The sequence below is a fragment of the Odontesthes bonariensis genome, chromosome 22 (genome assembly GCF_027942865.1).
Source record: "Odontesthes bonariensis isolate fOdoBon6 chromosome 22, fOdoBon6.hap1, whole genome shotgun sequence".
NCBI lineage: Eukaryota > Metazoa > Chordata > Actinopteri > Atheriniformes > Atherinopsidae > Odontesthes > Odontesthes bonariensis.
This window is the reverse complement of record NC_134527.1, coordinates 26,773,272-26,788,325: the sequence shown is the minus strand read 5'-3', so window position 1 is coordinate 26,788,325 and position 15,054 is coordinate 26,773,272. Positions and strand designations below refer to the sequence as shown.

The following is a 15,054-nucleotide window of genomic DNA, read 5'->3' as shown; positions in this document are numbered from 1 at the left end:
TAAAAAAAAAATCTTTCCTTTCAGAAGAGGCTGTGGGGACAAGTGGAGACATCTTCTGTGTGTGTTTGTGTTATAGGCTGAGCCTAAGCTGAGGCCGGCTGGTCTCTGCGCACATGCTCAGTGGGGTTATTTTTGCGCACGGAAGCTTTAAGAGCGCCGCGGCTGCAGGCAGACGGCAGCAGAGAGGGCGAAGAGAAGCAGAAGCGGACCATCAGCCGCCAGATGAGCCATCACTGACAGCCGCAGACCCAGCTCTATGCTGGGCACCCGGAGCTAGGCGCATTCATTTGTGCCACACGGCTCTACTCACAACTGCTCCTCCACTGACTCTTACTTGGTTGTTTCTTACATTTTTGTAAAAACTTTTAATTGATTCCCATCATGGTACTGGGCAAAGTGAGGGCCCTGTCGGTCTACTTTGACAGCCTCAATGAGAACAACCTGCCGGTGTTCTCCGGGGGAGACCTGGTGTCGGGGAGGGTGGTTGTGGAGGTAACCGGGGATGTGCGGGTGAAGAGCCTGGACATAACCGCGCGGGGAGTCGCCAAGGTCCGATGGACGGAGTCGAGGAACGCCGGAGCGAACACGGCTTACACCCAGAACTACACGGAGGAGGTGGAATACCTGCACCATTATGACACCTTGATAGGAGAGGAGAGAGGTAAGGAGAGGATGCGTGTTGCTGCTGTGTGTGTGAAGTGATGCGGGTCAGCTGATCGCTGCAAACTTTTGACAGCGCGTCGATGTGATAGAAAACTTTATCAATACAGAGGGTGCAGTCCCTCAGTGACAGTGGTACTGATGCAACAGCTGATGCCATTCACCCAGAGAGAACATATGAATTATCAACCCGAACCTTTCATAAAGCGCACGGGTCCATGTGAGCCGCGGGGATGGAGGCTGTTCTGCTGATTTCTGCGCAGTCTGCATCTTCTCGTCGCTGGTTGCTTCGTGGGGAAAAGTTGCAAACACAAAAGAAATCGATCTAAAACCTAAATCAGTCGATGGCGCTTCGTGTTAAATCGCAACATTTGCGTCAAACTGATGCGCACAATGCGTTTTCACTGCTGACATCCACGAGAAGGCCAGCTCAGGCAACTCCCTTTGTTAGAAGCGGTTCAAACCTGTTCAGAAACTGCCGGAGAGGGGGGAGGGGGAGGGGAGGACCGGGCTGACTTTGTGTGTGTGTGCGCGCGTGTGCGTTTGGAATAATGGCTCAGCTGCGGCTTAAGCCTCCCATTACTTCACATAGCCTACCTGTTTGTTAAGCATGATACAAATGAGTGAAGAGACAGTTGGATGGAAGCTTTACGGAAATGGGAGAAGATGTGTGGCAGCAGCCTCCTGGCATCCTGCAGAGTCAGACTATCACCTGCAGCCTCCCCGGACTCAAACATGAAGTGCCCAATTAATCCGAGGCTGGTGTTTTTACATCAAACCTGTCTGTGAAGATCCTTCACCTGGCCTCTGAGGAGGTTTCTTATCTCTGGTCTGTTTATTCAAGGGTAGACAGGGAGGAAAGCGCCAGGGTCACAGGTCAAACAGAACTGACTTTGAGGGACGGCTTCGCTGTTAAACTTGATCAAATGATGTACATCTGTAGAGTTTTTAACTCAAATAAGTAAATAGTTCAAAGAAAAGAAATATAAGAATTTAGGGAGGCAGACATTTCAGTTTGGTATGAGTCTTAAAACAAGTCCACACATACTTTATTCAATCACCATTACAGACCTCCATCTTATTACATTTAAAATCATTAAAGACTGAACAAAGCACCAACTTTCACATTTCGGAGCCTTAAAGTGACATTATTTCATCATAAATCATAGCAGCTCCAGCTGAAAATCCACAGGTTTTAAACTCATTACACTTTTTTAGGTGAACTTTAAATGACAGAGAGTTTTATCTGGATAATAATTTAATCTTTAGTTAGTGCGGAACAGAAAAGGCAGCCAGGTTTAAGATGGTTGTCTGTACGCAGACTTCATGGTGCTTACGTCTGGATTCTTCTGATATTTTAAACGTGATAACTAACACTTATGAAATGACTTGGTTTGTGTTGCCAGCAGCCAAAAAAACACAAAAATGTTCAGTTTGCATGGAGCTAAAACCCCTTTAAGATGGATCCAGACTTGAATGGATCCTTTTCAGACATTTTTAAACCACTAAGGTGGTTTCTGAGCTCCTGTGATGACCTGATTCTGTACAAAGAGAAAGAAAGCTGGAAATGTGATGCTGAGTTTTACTGTCTGTATTTTCTAATTTTGAAAATAAAACCTATCAGTTTGGCACCAGACATTTTTCTGTCCTTATTTCTGTTATTGAAGTGTTCGCGTGAGAACAGCAGGTCCACCTGAAAGTTCATCTCCAGAGTGCAACACCCTTCCTCTCCTCCTCCTCCTCCTCCTCCCAGGCCACACACACCACATGGCTGTAGTCATGTGGGCGGGACATAGTCGCGGAGCAGAGCCAATCAGCGCGCGACCTGCTCTTCGTGTCTCGGCCTCCTGCAATCGGAGGCCAACTTGTGATGTGTGCGTTGGAGTTTCCAGCTGGAGGAAGCTGCTCAGTCTGGTTCATACCGGTCTGCTCCTGCTTGTGCTGCGCTGCCGGTGACTAGACTCGGGGCGCACGCTCATACGCGCACGAGCACACACACATGCACACGTGCGCTGACAGCTCTCACGCCGCACAGTACAGACGCACTCACTCATACAGAGATGCAGGATGAGGTGGCAGGAAGCTGCAGTTCAGCAGGGTCGCTGGAGACAAACTGTGAAATACAAACAATAACAGAAGAAATGAGGAAGTGAATGCAGGTCATGTTCTTTCTCCCACTGGGTGTTTCTTCATCCGCTTCTCACTTAATTAAACTGCGTGTTCATGTGAAATTAAACCAGAGAAGCGGTGAATGGTTTTAGAAAATAGATTTTTAATTTCAAAGAAAAACAAACCTGCTTAATTTCAAAATACTGAAGTAGATTAAGAAGTTTTAATAAGTTAAATACAGTTAACAACTAAAGTTAAGAAAAAGTGACAACAAATTAGATTTTCTTGACACACAAAAGCAGAAAAATTAAAGGAAGAAAAAAAAAGAGTTTTCACAAAACACATTTCTTCATTTAGGTTATGTAATCTTAACCCTAACTTTAGAAAATACGATAAAGAAATAAGGAAACCAAAATATTTCAGAAAAATGATAAAGAAACGCAGCAGCGTCTGACCTTTAACAACAGAAACAACCACATTTCCAGATTCTGGTTATTTCCAGGTAAACTGAATATTACACTTTTTATCAGTTACTAATATTTATAGAAATTTTTTCCCCAAATTCTAGAAACGAATTCATAACTGAGCACAGAAACTCTCCTCTCATTATCACACAAGCTGGTTACAAAACCATGAAGACAATAAAACAACAGATGTTTACAGTTATTTAACCCCTTAATACACATTATCATCATACAGTAATACTTCAAAGCAATATGCTGTCGTGTATAAATGAAATAAAATGGAAAATCTCCGTCCTTTTCTTCCTCATCCTCCTCTTCTAACATAAAATGACCAAAAGCTTTTTTATTGATCTTTTAAAGGTTCTAATCATTGTGTTAACTTGTTCTTTGTGTTTTAATCATGTTCAAGCTTCGCTGGCTTGTGTGAAGAAACCTGAACATTCTGCCAAAACAAAGGGAAAGTGTTTATAGTGTCAGGAAAAACTGGAATAAATTTCAGATGAAACCAAAAGGCTAATTTTCTCCATTAATCATTCGATCCATGAACTCTCAGCTGACTTTCCATTTCGTCTGACCTACAGACATCCAGCTCAGAGGAGAAAAGCAGGAAATATTAGTTTTATTGGCACATTTTCATGATTATTTCTTCTCTGACCCATCTGTGGTTGTGCCTCTAACTGCATGAATGACACCCAAGAGGTTCTGTCTGTGTCAGTTTGTGTTTCACTGCAGACTTCGGGTGGACTTAACCGCGTGTTCTCTGTCTTTCAGATGAAGACAGTCCAGAGGAGGGTCTGACTGTTCTGCACGCCGGTCTGCACGAGTTCGCCTTCAGCTTCAACCTCCCTCAGATGTGAGTACAAACTCAGGACGTCACCTGTTGCTTCCACTCTGCCACGTTTCACTTCACCTTTTAAAAAAAGATTCAATTTATTAGATTTTTCTCTTGTCAACAACAAAACAGTGTTTAGTTGTGCCTTTTTGTCTCACTTCAAACGCTTTAAACATCTCATAAGGACTCATTTAACGTTAAAGGAAACTATGAGTGGAAATACAGGAAATAAAAAGAAAAAACAACACTAGATTTAATATAAATGAGCTCCAAATGAAGAAATGATTAAAAATAACTTTTTCAATGCTTCACCCAGAGCTCTCTGAAGGATTATTTTGCCTCCTTTCTGTGATGGAAACATTATCTTGGGATTTAAAAAGAAAGGCCCATGATCCTGTTCGGATCAACAAGAATCAAATCTTTTTTTTTTGTTTCATTTGCAAAAAGTTGAATGGATTAAAAGGAATTTACAAAATCAGATGGAAACTCTCCATGTTTCACAGCTTTAATTTATTTATCCCTTTTATTGAGTTTGCAACAGACATCAGACTCATTGATTGAGTACATTTACGGGAGGAGTTGAAGATAAAGTGATTGAATAAAGAAGAACCCTATAAGCTGTCTGATGGGTAACTTTAAAGTCAAATCGTTGGAGGGTAACCTGTTTCCCGAGTCAATGATGAAAACAGGATGACAGATACAGGAAAAGACTCCTGAATGTTTTGTCTTTAAAGTGCAGGATAAAAACATTCAGATTTTACATGAAGAGATATTAAACGTACACCAGAAGAAGCAGTTAAAACGAGCTTGCAGCGGGTCGACTGTTACTCTGAAAATTTGGGCAAATTCCTCTGCTAATGCTTGACTTTGTTGTTCGCTGCTACTTAAACTGGAACAAAAGCATCTGAGGGCTCGAAGTCGGACCTGACCACAGACCACCCAAGCTCACTAATCTGCCTCTTTCCTTCAGGGCTCTGGCCACTTCCTTTGAAGGGAAGCACGGTAGTGTGAGGTACTGGGTGAAAGCCGAGCTGCACCGTCCCTGGCTGCTGCCCGTTAAAGTCAAGAAGGAGTTCATCGTGTTTGAGCACATCGACATCAACACGCCGCTGCTGCTGGTAGGAACAGTTACTACAGGCTGGAAAACAGAGCTTAAACTAGTTTAACGAGTAGTGAACGAAGCAGTATTTTTCAGTTCTTTCATATTTAATTCTAAACAAAAAGACAAATGAGTCGTGTAAATCAACAGTTTTGAGTTTTCTGCATAATAAAAACAATTCTCAGTGAGTCAGTACTTTAACTTTAACTAGTCTCGTACAAACATACAAATATGTATCACAGATACATTTAGGTAATAAGAAGGCTAACGTAACAGAGAAGAAATAAAGATACATTATAAATTAAATATTTAGTTGATTAAAACTCATAACCGACACATCAGAGCATTTTCAGAAACAGGATGCTGAGCACATCAGATGTTTCTAACCCCTGATCATGTCTGTACTTGTTATTCGTGTGACATTTGACGGCTTGTTGATGTTTTGAAGTTAAATCAGATGATGTGTGTGAACAGGCCCCTCAAGCTGGAACAAAGGAGAAAACCCTGTGCTGCTGGTTCTGTGCTTCGGGTCCAATCTCCCTCAGTGCCAAAATCGAACGAAAGGGCTACACACCTGGTGAGCCACGCCTCTTCCCTTTATTCCTCCTGCTCTTCTTCTCCATCTTTACCTTCATGGTCTCACTTATGTCGCTTCTCTCTCAGTCTGACAGACTGATCTCTTCTCCCTTCTCTCCAAGGCGAGTCCATCCAAATCTTTGCCGAGGTGGAAAACTGTTCGTCTCGCGTGGTGGTGCCCAAGGCCGCGCTGTACCAGACCCAGACCTTCTTCGCCAAAGGCAAAGGCAAGCAGATCCAGCAGCTGGTGTCCAACCTGCGAGGAGAGCCTCTGCAGCAGGGAAAGAGTCAGAGCTGGGAGGGCAAGCTGCTCAAGATCCCCCCGGTGTCCCCCTCCATCCTGGACTGCCCCATCATCAGGGTGGAGTACGCCCTCGTGGTGAGTCACCGCAAACCATCGTCAGTTACCTGAAATTTTGCCTCAGTCTGATGGAATTTAACAAAATGTACAAATTTCAGTAAGAATGAAGGAGGTTTATTAGATTTTTCTGGCCAACTGATTCTTATTCAACAACTAATAACTAAAAACTGTACAACTATATGTTGGTCACGCTTGGAAAAATTAGTTTTTATTTTCTGGTTAAATAAAAAAGTACAAATAGCCTGAGAATGACACATTATCTGGTTAAAACTTTTAGATATAAACTTAATTAGAAATGACCAATAACCTGTTTGTAATCTCATCAGTAAGCCATCATTTTCAGTAACTCACTTTTAAACTAATAACATGGTCACTGAATGTTCAGTTCATGTTTAGTTTCTAACTGAACCACCAATGTTCCGGTAATAACCGTGAACCTGATGAACCCTTCATCATATCTGCTCCCAGCAACACGCTGAACCTTTAGATAACCTGCTGTTAATGACCTGCTAATGATCCGCTCATTATGGACGACTCCTGTTCCATCTTTTATTTGATTTTTTTCTGCTTCTTGAACTTCAGCTCAGATGAAAATATTTGGAGAAAAGTGATATGAGGGTGTTGTTCAGAGCTCCACTGTGTGAACAAAAGGTGGAAACGAAGTTAAGATGTTTGAGGCAGCAGGGAGTTGGAAACTCAGCGTGTTTATACTTCTCACATGTACTCGTGGCGGCTTGTGTAACACGCCTCAGGTCATGTGTTTAAAAACTAAAACCTGTCTCTCTTCTTCCTTTTCAAACCCGCAGGTTTACGTGGACGTTCCTGGCGGGTTGAACCTGTCACTGTCGCTGCCGCTGGTGATTGGAACCATCCCTCTTCACGCGTGCACCAGCCGCACCTCCAGCATCAGCAGCAACTGCAGCTCCGTGAGCTGGCTGGGCCTGCCGGAGAGACCCGAGGGTATGAACTGGAAATGCATGCAGGCATGTTTTTCTCTCGTCAGCGCTTGTGGAACAAAATGATCTCTTACTCTGGTTTGTTTATTGCAGCACCGCCGAGCTACAGCGATCTGGCGATATCAGAGTCTCACAGGCGGGACTGTCTGCAGGGCTGTGATAGGTCTGACGGGGAGGGAGAGGACCAAGGATCTCTGCTGACATACATCACAGAGTTCAAATATCTTCCCCCACCACTCTACACTGAGGTACACTCCACACACACACACACACACACACACACACACACACGCACACACGTACCCCCCCCCCCCCCCCCCAACACACACACACTCACACACAGCGTCCTAATCACTCAAGAAAGTGTTCAATTGTCATTTTTCACATTCTTTAAATCAACACAACAAAAAATCTTACTGCTGTGATAAATACAAAGAACACATAATAAAATAACTGAAAGCAGGAATCAGAAAATAAACTGAAGAAATAGAAATAGAAAACTGAAGTAACTGTAATAAAAATACAAAGAAAATTCAAGAAAATGCCACAAATTTGCACTAAATATCAAGTGAAGATCCAGTTTGGAAAAGTCCTGTTAAGTTTAAAATAAAACTACAAAACTACAAAATTCAATAACTAAACTAAACATCCAGTTAAAAGTAAATCATCTACAAAAATAATATGATATAATATAATATCTACAAAAAGATGCAGTGAATAACAACAAAATAACAAAAACTATATTATTCAGAAGAAACTTTAACAGTGCAAATATGACCAGAAGAAAACGATGCAACGGATTAAATTATTATTTAAGTAAGTATACTAAAATGCTAATAAAATGTAATAAAATAAAAAAAAGAACAAAAAAATAAATAAATAAATAAATAAAAATATCCCACTAAGAAGCACCTAAAATATCTAGATTGAAGATTGAACGGAAATAAACAGAAAACATTTTTAAATAAAAAAGACATATAATACTTAAAATTAATTCTGTAGGTGAGCTATACTTTGGATTTTACACCAGAGCTTGCTAAAGCCAAGATTCTGTCTTCAGACCCAAATCTGAAGCCACATCAAAGCTGTAACCAAGGCAGCTTTTGACCATCTCAGCTTTTCTCTCCCAAAAAGACCAGGAGAAACTCAAGCCTGGTTTATAGTCGGTAACGCAAGACGCAACGCAAGACGCAAGACGCAACGCAAGACGCAACGCAAGCCCTTGCGCGGTTGCAAGCCCCCCCTTGCGTGCTTGCGTGTGTCACCTCAATTTTCTAAACTTCACGCAAGACGTAAGACGCGAGGAGAGCTATAGAGTAGCCACTCTGGACGCGAGCACAAGCCACTATCTACATCACATCCCCTAATAAAAGACCGCTGTTTTCAAACGCCAAGGTAGAAAGCGAAGAAGAAGAAGAAGAAGCATGAATCCCATAGACATCCATCCATCCATCCATTATCTTCCGCTGGTCCGGGGATCGGGGATCGGGTCGCGGGGGCAGCAGCTTGAGCAAAGAGACCCAGACGTCCCTGTCCCCGGCCACTTCCTCCAGCTCTTCTGGGGGGACCCCGAGGCGTTCCCAGGCCAGCCGAGAAACATAGTCTCTCCAACGTGTCCTGGGTCTTCCCCGGGGCTTCTTCCCAGTGGGACGGGCCCGGAACACCTCACCGGGGAGCAGACCCGGCGGCAGAGACAAGCTATTGGACGGGCATTTAAATGAGTAGGGGGACCCCCTAGCGGGGGGTCTGGGGGTCCTCCCCCAGAAAATTTGGTATTTCTTAGATGCAATTTTTTGCATTTTAATCGAATTGTGGGCCCCGTTTCAGCCCAATAAGGAACTCTCCTTTTGTTACTAAATACGTGACGATTCCATTATTTCAAGGGACGGTTGGCAACTCGTTTAGGCAGCCCTGGCAAACACATCACGCTTCCTTTAAAGTAGGCATTCGGAGACATCTCGAATAGCCTGCACAGTTTAATCCACTCTGTATAATCATCGGTGCATAAATTGAACGCAAAGCCCAGATCACTTTTGCCCCTTTCTAGTCGCCATTAATACTAATACACACAACGAGCAAACAGGAGCGCAACAACAACAGCAACGCCCACGCACGGCCACAGTGAATTCAGACTGGCGTTGAGCCGACATCAGAACGCATTTGAACATGTAGTTCAGGGTCGGACTGGGAAAAAAAATCGGCCCTGGCAATTTTCCCCGGGACCAGCCCCCCCCTCAGTATTAATTAGTATCTCCAATCTAATTAAATAAAAATAAAAAACGAGCACAGACCGCTCAGTCAATGGCATGTACCCATTGAAAAAATACACACCCAACACACAACCTGACTATCGGCTAACAACCATGATCAGTAACCTACACAAACCCAGACACATAATGGCTCGGCGGCCAGCAATCGGATAAACCAATGAAGTGAATCAATCCTGTGAAAGAATGAAAACAAGTGAATGAAACCTGCACTCACCCATTATGAAGTTAACTCTGCCAGCCCCATACTCTTGCCCCTGCTCAGCCAACTCCTTGACGTCGGGTATGGTTGGTAACGTTACGGCGGCTAGCATTAGCAACGAGGCTGCTAGGCATGCTAAATCGGTAAGCATTAGGCTACTGAAGAAAGCTAGTCTTTTTAGTTACATTATATTATCATCTTTCTTCTCGGCTATAACCTTTGTTTACGGCCACTGGCCCTAACCTGACGCGTTAGCTTAGCTGTCAAATCACCGGAAGTTTTCACCGGAAGTACTGGCGCACACACAAAAGCTCTCTCCAGACATATCTTTCTTTCATTCCGCCCAGATGAAATTTAATGCCACTCTTCGAAAATCAGAGAAATTTAAGACATTTTAAGACCTTAAAAAACGTATTTTTTATTTAAGACTTTTAGATCGTGTCCCCTCATGCACTGCAGTGTTTGAGGCAATCTCCGGTCAAACGTCAAAGTGAACCCAGGGGGGGCACACCGGCGTGGATGGGGGGGCAATGCCCGCGAGTGCCCCCCCCCCCGTGGCGCCGGCGCTGCCGGGGAGGCGTCCAGGAGGCATCCTAACCAGATGCCCGAGCCACCTCAAAAATCAACTAACGTCATTTGCCATTCAAGTGAGCACGTTAGAAACAATCATACAAAACAAGTCTCTCATTCTCGATCGTTCACCTCGTTCACCGCTGCTCCTCTCGTTGCGGAGGAGCAGCGGTTCTACTCCGAGCCCCTCCCGGATGACCGAGCTTCTCACCCTATCTCTAAGGGAGAGCCCAGACACCCTGCGGAGGAAACTCATTTTGGCCGCTTATATTCGCGATCTCGTTCTTTCGGTCACTACCCACAGCTCGTGACCATAGGTGAGGGTAGGAACATAGACTGACCGGTAAATCGAGAGCTTCGCCTTCTGGCTCAGCTCCTTCTTCACCACGACGGGCCGGTGCAGAGCCCGCATCACTGCAGACGCCGCACCGATCCGCCTGTCAATCTCCTGCTCCATTCGTCCCTCACTTGTGAACAAGACCCCGAGATACTTGAACTCCTCCACTTGGGGAAGGATCTCATTCCTGACCCGGAGAGAGCATTCCACCCTTTTCCGGCCGAAGACCATGGTCTCGGATCCCATAGACATAATATATTACATATACTATGTCTATGATGAATCCACTCGAAGAGAGACTTGCCGAAGAGATCCTGGCGGTGAATTTCCTTTCATCGTAGTAGGCTTGTCATTGAAAAAACCCGCTACTCCACCTACTGTCCTGGCGGTGAATCGCCACGCAGCACACGCAAGCGCCGGCAAAGCTAAATGAAGCATAAACGTCTCGAGCCATTAACACAAGCGCAAGACGCAAGCGCAAGGGCAGTTAAAAGAAGTATAACTCAGCCTTCATCCATGCATTCATCTCCAGTAGACTCGATTACTGTAATGCTCTTTTAACTGGACTTCCCAAAAAGAGCATTAAACATCTGCAGCTCATCCAGAACGCTGCTGCTGGAGTTTTAACCCGGACTAAGAGATCTGAACACATCATACCAGTTTTAAAGTCTTTATTTTTATATTAGTACACTGGCTTACACTGGTTTACACTGGTTTACACTGGCTTCCAGTCAGTCACAGAATAGATGTTAAAAGCCTGCTGATGGTTTACAAATCCCAGAACGGTTTAGGCCCAAAATACATCTGTGATATGTTCAGAGAATATAAACCTAGCAGAGCCCTTAGATCCAAGGACTCAGGTCAGCTGGTCCAGTCCAGAGTCCAGACTAAACACGGAGAAGCAGCATTTAGCTGTTATGCTGCAAACAAGTGGAACAAACTGCCAGTGGAGATAAATCCAGGTTAAAAACATTTCTTTTCTCATGTGTCTATGCATGAAATCTGTGCGGTATCTTTGAATTTATCTAGTCTGTTGCTTGTTTTTAATAATCTTAAAGGTGGGGTCTGAGATCTTGGAAAAACGGTTCCTGCAAGCTATATTTTTGAAAATACACAACCTTGCCTCTCCCTTCAGCCCACCCCTCGAAACCACGCCTTCAAAACACATGAACGAGTCACGAGTCTGTGAACGCGCAGGGGGGAGGGGGGCTGACGGTTGATTGGCGTGTCAGAATCCAATAGAAGTAACTCTCATCATTACTTCTATTGGTCAGACATTTCCTCTTGCTACACCCTCTACAATGGACTAAAAGATTTAGTTTTTTTCCAAACATTCTATTTTAGTGGGTGCAATGGGGTCGTGAGGAGGTTTCCAGACAATATGATAAAATATGCTCCACAAAACATCACAGACCCCACCTTTAATTCATTTTAATTATTTTATTTGTTTCTCTTTATTTTCTTTTATGTATTTTTAATGCTTCTTACACTCTCCGCAGCAATGCTTTTATTTTATGTAAAGCACTTTGAATTGTTTTGTTCATGAAATGTGCTAGAGTCAGGCAAATAAATTTGACTTGACTTGACTTGACTATAGTTAACAAAATAAAGAAGCCAAGGTGCAACTTAACATATATAGAATGCTCCTTTCCGAGCAGATTCATGGAAATTTTCCCTCTGGATGCAGTAAACAACATCTATATAAAAGCATGTTATAATTAGCTTTAAAAGTATATAAAGTATACAGTGAAGTTCCAGCAAAAATATACAAAATTGGCCACAATATTAAGATGAAATAAGATTATACAGTGAATAACTCATAAAATATTGAGTAAGATGTGATTAAAAGATAAACATATAGACGCAGACTTACAGTTCAGATCATTCAGACAAACAAATCTGCTCAGTTTCTACTCCTGTTTCAGACTAAAAAACGGGAAATGATCCAAATTAGAAAGGATTGAATGTGTGGATTAATTACTGTCCCCGCCCTCCCTCAGGTGGACCCTTACCCCGACACCGTGGAGGCCGGAGACGTCCGGAGGCCCGACATGTGTCCGTCCCGTTGAGAGGAGCTCAGAGACTTCTTCACAAGCAAGACAGCAGACTGTATGTCACCATGAAAACGGCTGAACCCTCGCTGACCCAGGAACAGCTGGCTGGGATGCCGTGATGGACCAGAGTCATGCTGGAGCCAACTTATATCCTGTGCTCAAGATGAGGCGTTAAAGAGCGTCCTCTGATAGAAAACTGAGAACTGGTCAGAGGATGCCTCCTCAGGCCTCAGGGAATTTTGCACATGCCGTAATTACTGTTTCCTCTCAGACCGCTGCAGGCCTATACGCTACAGTAGATTCTGTCCACAGGTATAAACTTTATTCTACTTTTAATGGCACATCACGACAAGTCGAAAGCTATCTTCAGTTAAATGATAGTTTGAGCTTGCGACTGACCCTAAGCCCTGAAGGTGGCGCCGTCACCGACCAGACTTCAGGTGGAAATCGAATCTTTGTGAACAAAGCTGAAATTCACTGAGAGTTTTGTTAAGAAACAGAAATGGGTGATGATTTGGCAGAAATGTGTCGCATCAACAACCACCTCGAGCACTTCAAGCTCAAATGTGTGAATGTGTGTGTGAGCGTGTTTGTGTGTGAGTTAAACGACCAGGTGTAAACCCCAACTGGGTGTAGAAACAAAGCACAACTCGGACCAACTGGGCGCACCACCTGCTGGTTTCTGCCCTGAACCGAAGCTTCTGGAGCTGCAGATTCTTCTATAGTACGGATGTCACAATGCTTTGTGCTCGCAAAAACAATAGCAAAGAATAAAAGATTAATGTTTACAGATAATTATATCAAATTAAGAATGTTTAAACATGACTTCTTCCACCTAATATTTCAAATTACCAAGTGCAATATATTTTTGTATTTGATTTTTTTTGCACTAGTTTTTTTTCATATACTCTGTTGCTGTTTATTCCATTTCTGTGCATTATATATTATTATCATGATCTTGTTGCTGTCATGATCAACTTTTGATAAAATAAAAGGTTTATTTTATAAGATAAAACAACAACTGCCTTTTTAATATTTGTTGCAATGGCAATCGGGCCCCCGCCTTCACCTACCTCCCAGTTCAGAGAGGTGAGCCCACAAGAAGATGGCGTCATGTTGCTACTTCAGGCTGAGCCCAACTAGGCCATGTCTGTGAGCTCCTCCTCCAGGCCTGGCACCAAGGAGATTCCCTGGTTTCCCTTTTCAAGGGAGATAACTTGTTTAAACTCAATCGAGGTCTTTGAATCACACACAGTCTGACCCTTAACCTGAGACCAATTTGCCCGAGGAGAAATTGGCCCCCGACAGCACAGCCCTTAGGATCATGGGGATACCCTAACCCAACCAGTGTTCAGGTGATGATTCTCAGGAGGGGTCTTTTGGGAGTTGTGACCCAAAGAATGAGGTCGTGGATCAAGTGGCTGAAATAAGTTTCCTTCAGAGGGGGGGCTGGGCTCAGCCTTAGAGATAGGGGGAGGAGTTCCACCATCTGGAGGGACCTCGGAGTAGAGCCGCTGCTCCTCCACATCAGTCAGCTGAGTTGATTCATCTGGTTAGGATGCCTCCTGGTTGCCTCCCTTTGGAAGTTTTTCAGGGACATCCAACTGGGAGGAGGTCCCGGGGCAGACCCAGAACTCACTGGAGGGATCATATATCCCATCTGGCCTGGGAACACCTCGGGATCCCCCAGAAGGAGCTGGAGAGTGTTGCTGGGGTGAGGGGTGTCTGGGTTTCCCTCCTGAACCTGCTGGCTCCTAACCTGACTCACATCATCTGGCTGTGTTCACCAACTACATGCGGGGGCGTTCCATTTCCTCACACAACCATCTGAGGAGCCTCGGAGTCATATGTGTTTTGTCCGACTAGAAAATAATCAGAGCCAATCATTAATCGCTGGGTGGGACTTTGGATGAATGGGCGGCGTTATGGCCACGTTATGGCCGCCCATTCATGCTCCAGAGGGCGGGAGTCAGGTAAGCTCTGAGCTACGTCACGGGTTGAGTCATTGGGAGTGGCTGAAGTGGCGTGTCAGTCAAGATGACGGACAGATTCTTCATCCAATCACATGCACAAGTTTTAGAAAAAATAGCCCCATTTGAAATCATGTCGGTTGTGGGCTCGTCCCAGATGGTATGCGAATACCAGAGGGCGGGAGTCAGGTAAACTGGCTCCATGACCTGACCTCAGATTTAGAGGAAGATGCTGAATGGATGGATGCTATGGTAACCAATATTTGATCAACAGTGATAAGTGACCTCTATTTGCCCAATCCCAAAGTTACAATTTAGACAATAACTTATCTTTAAATGTGATTTACACTCTCTAAAGGTATCACTTTGATATCACTCTATAAATCATGTCCATAAATCTGCTTAGAAATCATTGGAGGAGAGGATATATTTTGAAAATCTCTTCATCCAATGTCCACACATCGTTAGGGTTTCAGACTGTGCAGCTGAATTAGTATTTTACGAATGACACTGAGCATAATCACAGGAGAGAGCAGGACAATGTTTGAATTCATTCCAAGATTAAAATAAAATAATATTCCATCAAATGTATCCACA

At 43.9% G+C, this 15,054-nt stretch overlaps 1 protein-coding gene across 1 annotated transcript; it reads left to right on the top strand.

Moving 5' to 3' along the window:
• The first annotated feature begins 157 nt into the window (after window positions 1–157).
• On the top strand, window positions 158–13,462 carry LOC142372272 (arrestin domain-containing protein 3-like). Its single transcript, XM_075455092.1, has 8 exons — window positions 158–661; window positions 4,005–4,086; window positions 5,036–5,183; window positions 5,639–5,741; window positions 5,863–6,119; window positions 6,908–7,061; window positions 7,151–7,305; window positions 12,434–13,462. The coding sequence occupies exons 1-8, from the start codon at window positions 382–384 to the stop codon at window positions 12,500–12,502; spliced, it is 1,248 nt and encodes a 415-aa protein (XP_075311207.1). The 5' UTR covers window positions 158–381; the 3' UTR covers window positions 12,503–13,462.
• Window positions 13,463–15,054: the final 1,592 nt, after the last annotated feature.

Excerpts from the sequence above, each read along its gene's own strand:
- LOC142372272 (XM_075455092.1), top strand. The coding sequence starts at position 382 with ATGGTACTGGGCAAAGTGAGGGCCCTGTCGGTCTACTTTGACAGCCTC. Across the intron at positions 662-4,004 it reads CTTGATAGGAGAGGAGAGAG|ATGAAGACAGTCCAGAGGAG; the intron begins GTAAGGAGAGGA and ends TCTGTCTTTCAG. Across the intron at positions 7,306-12,433 it reads CCCCACCACTCTACACTGAG|GTGGACCCTTACCCCGACAC; the intron begins GTACACTCCACA and ends GCCCTCCCTCAG.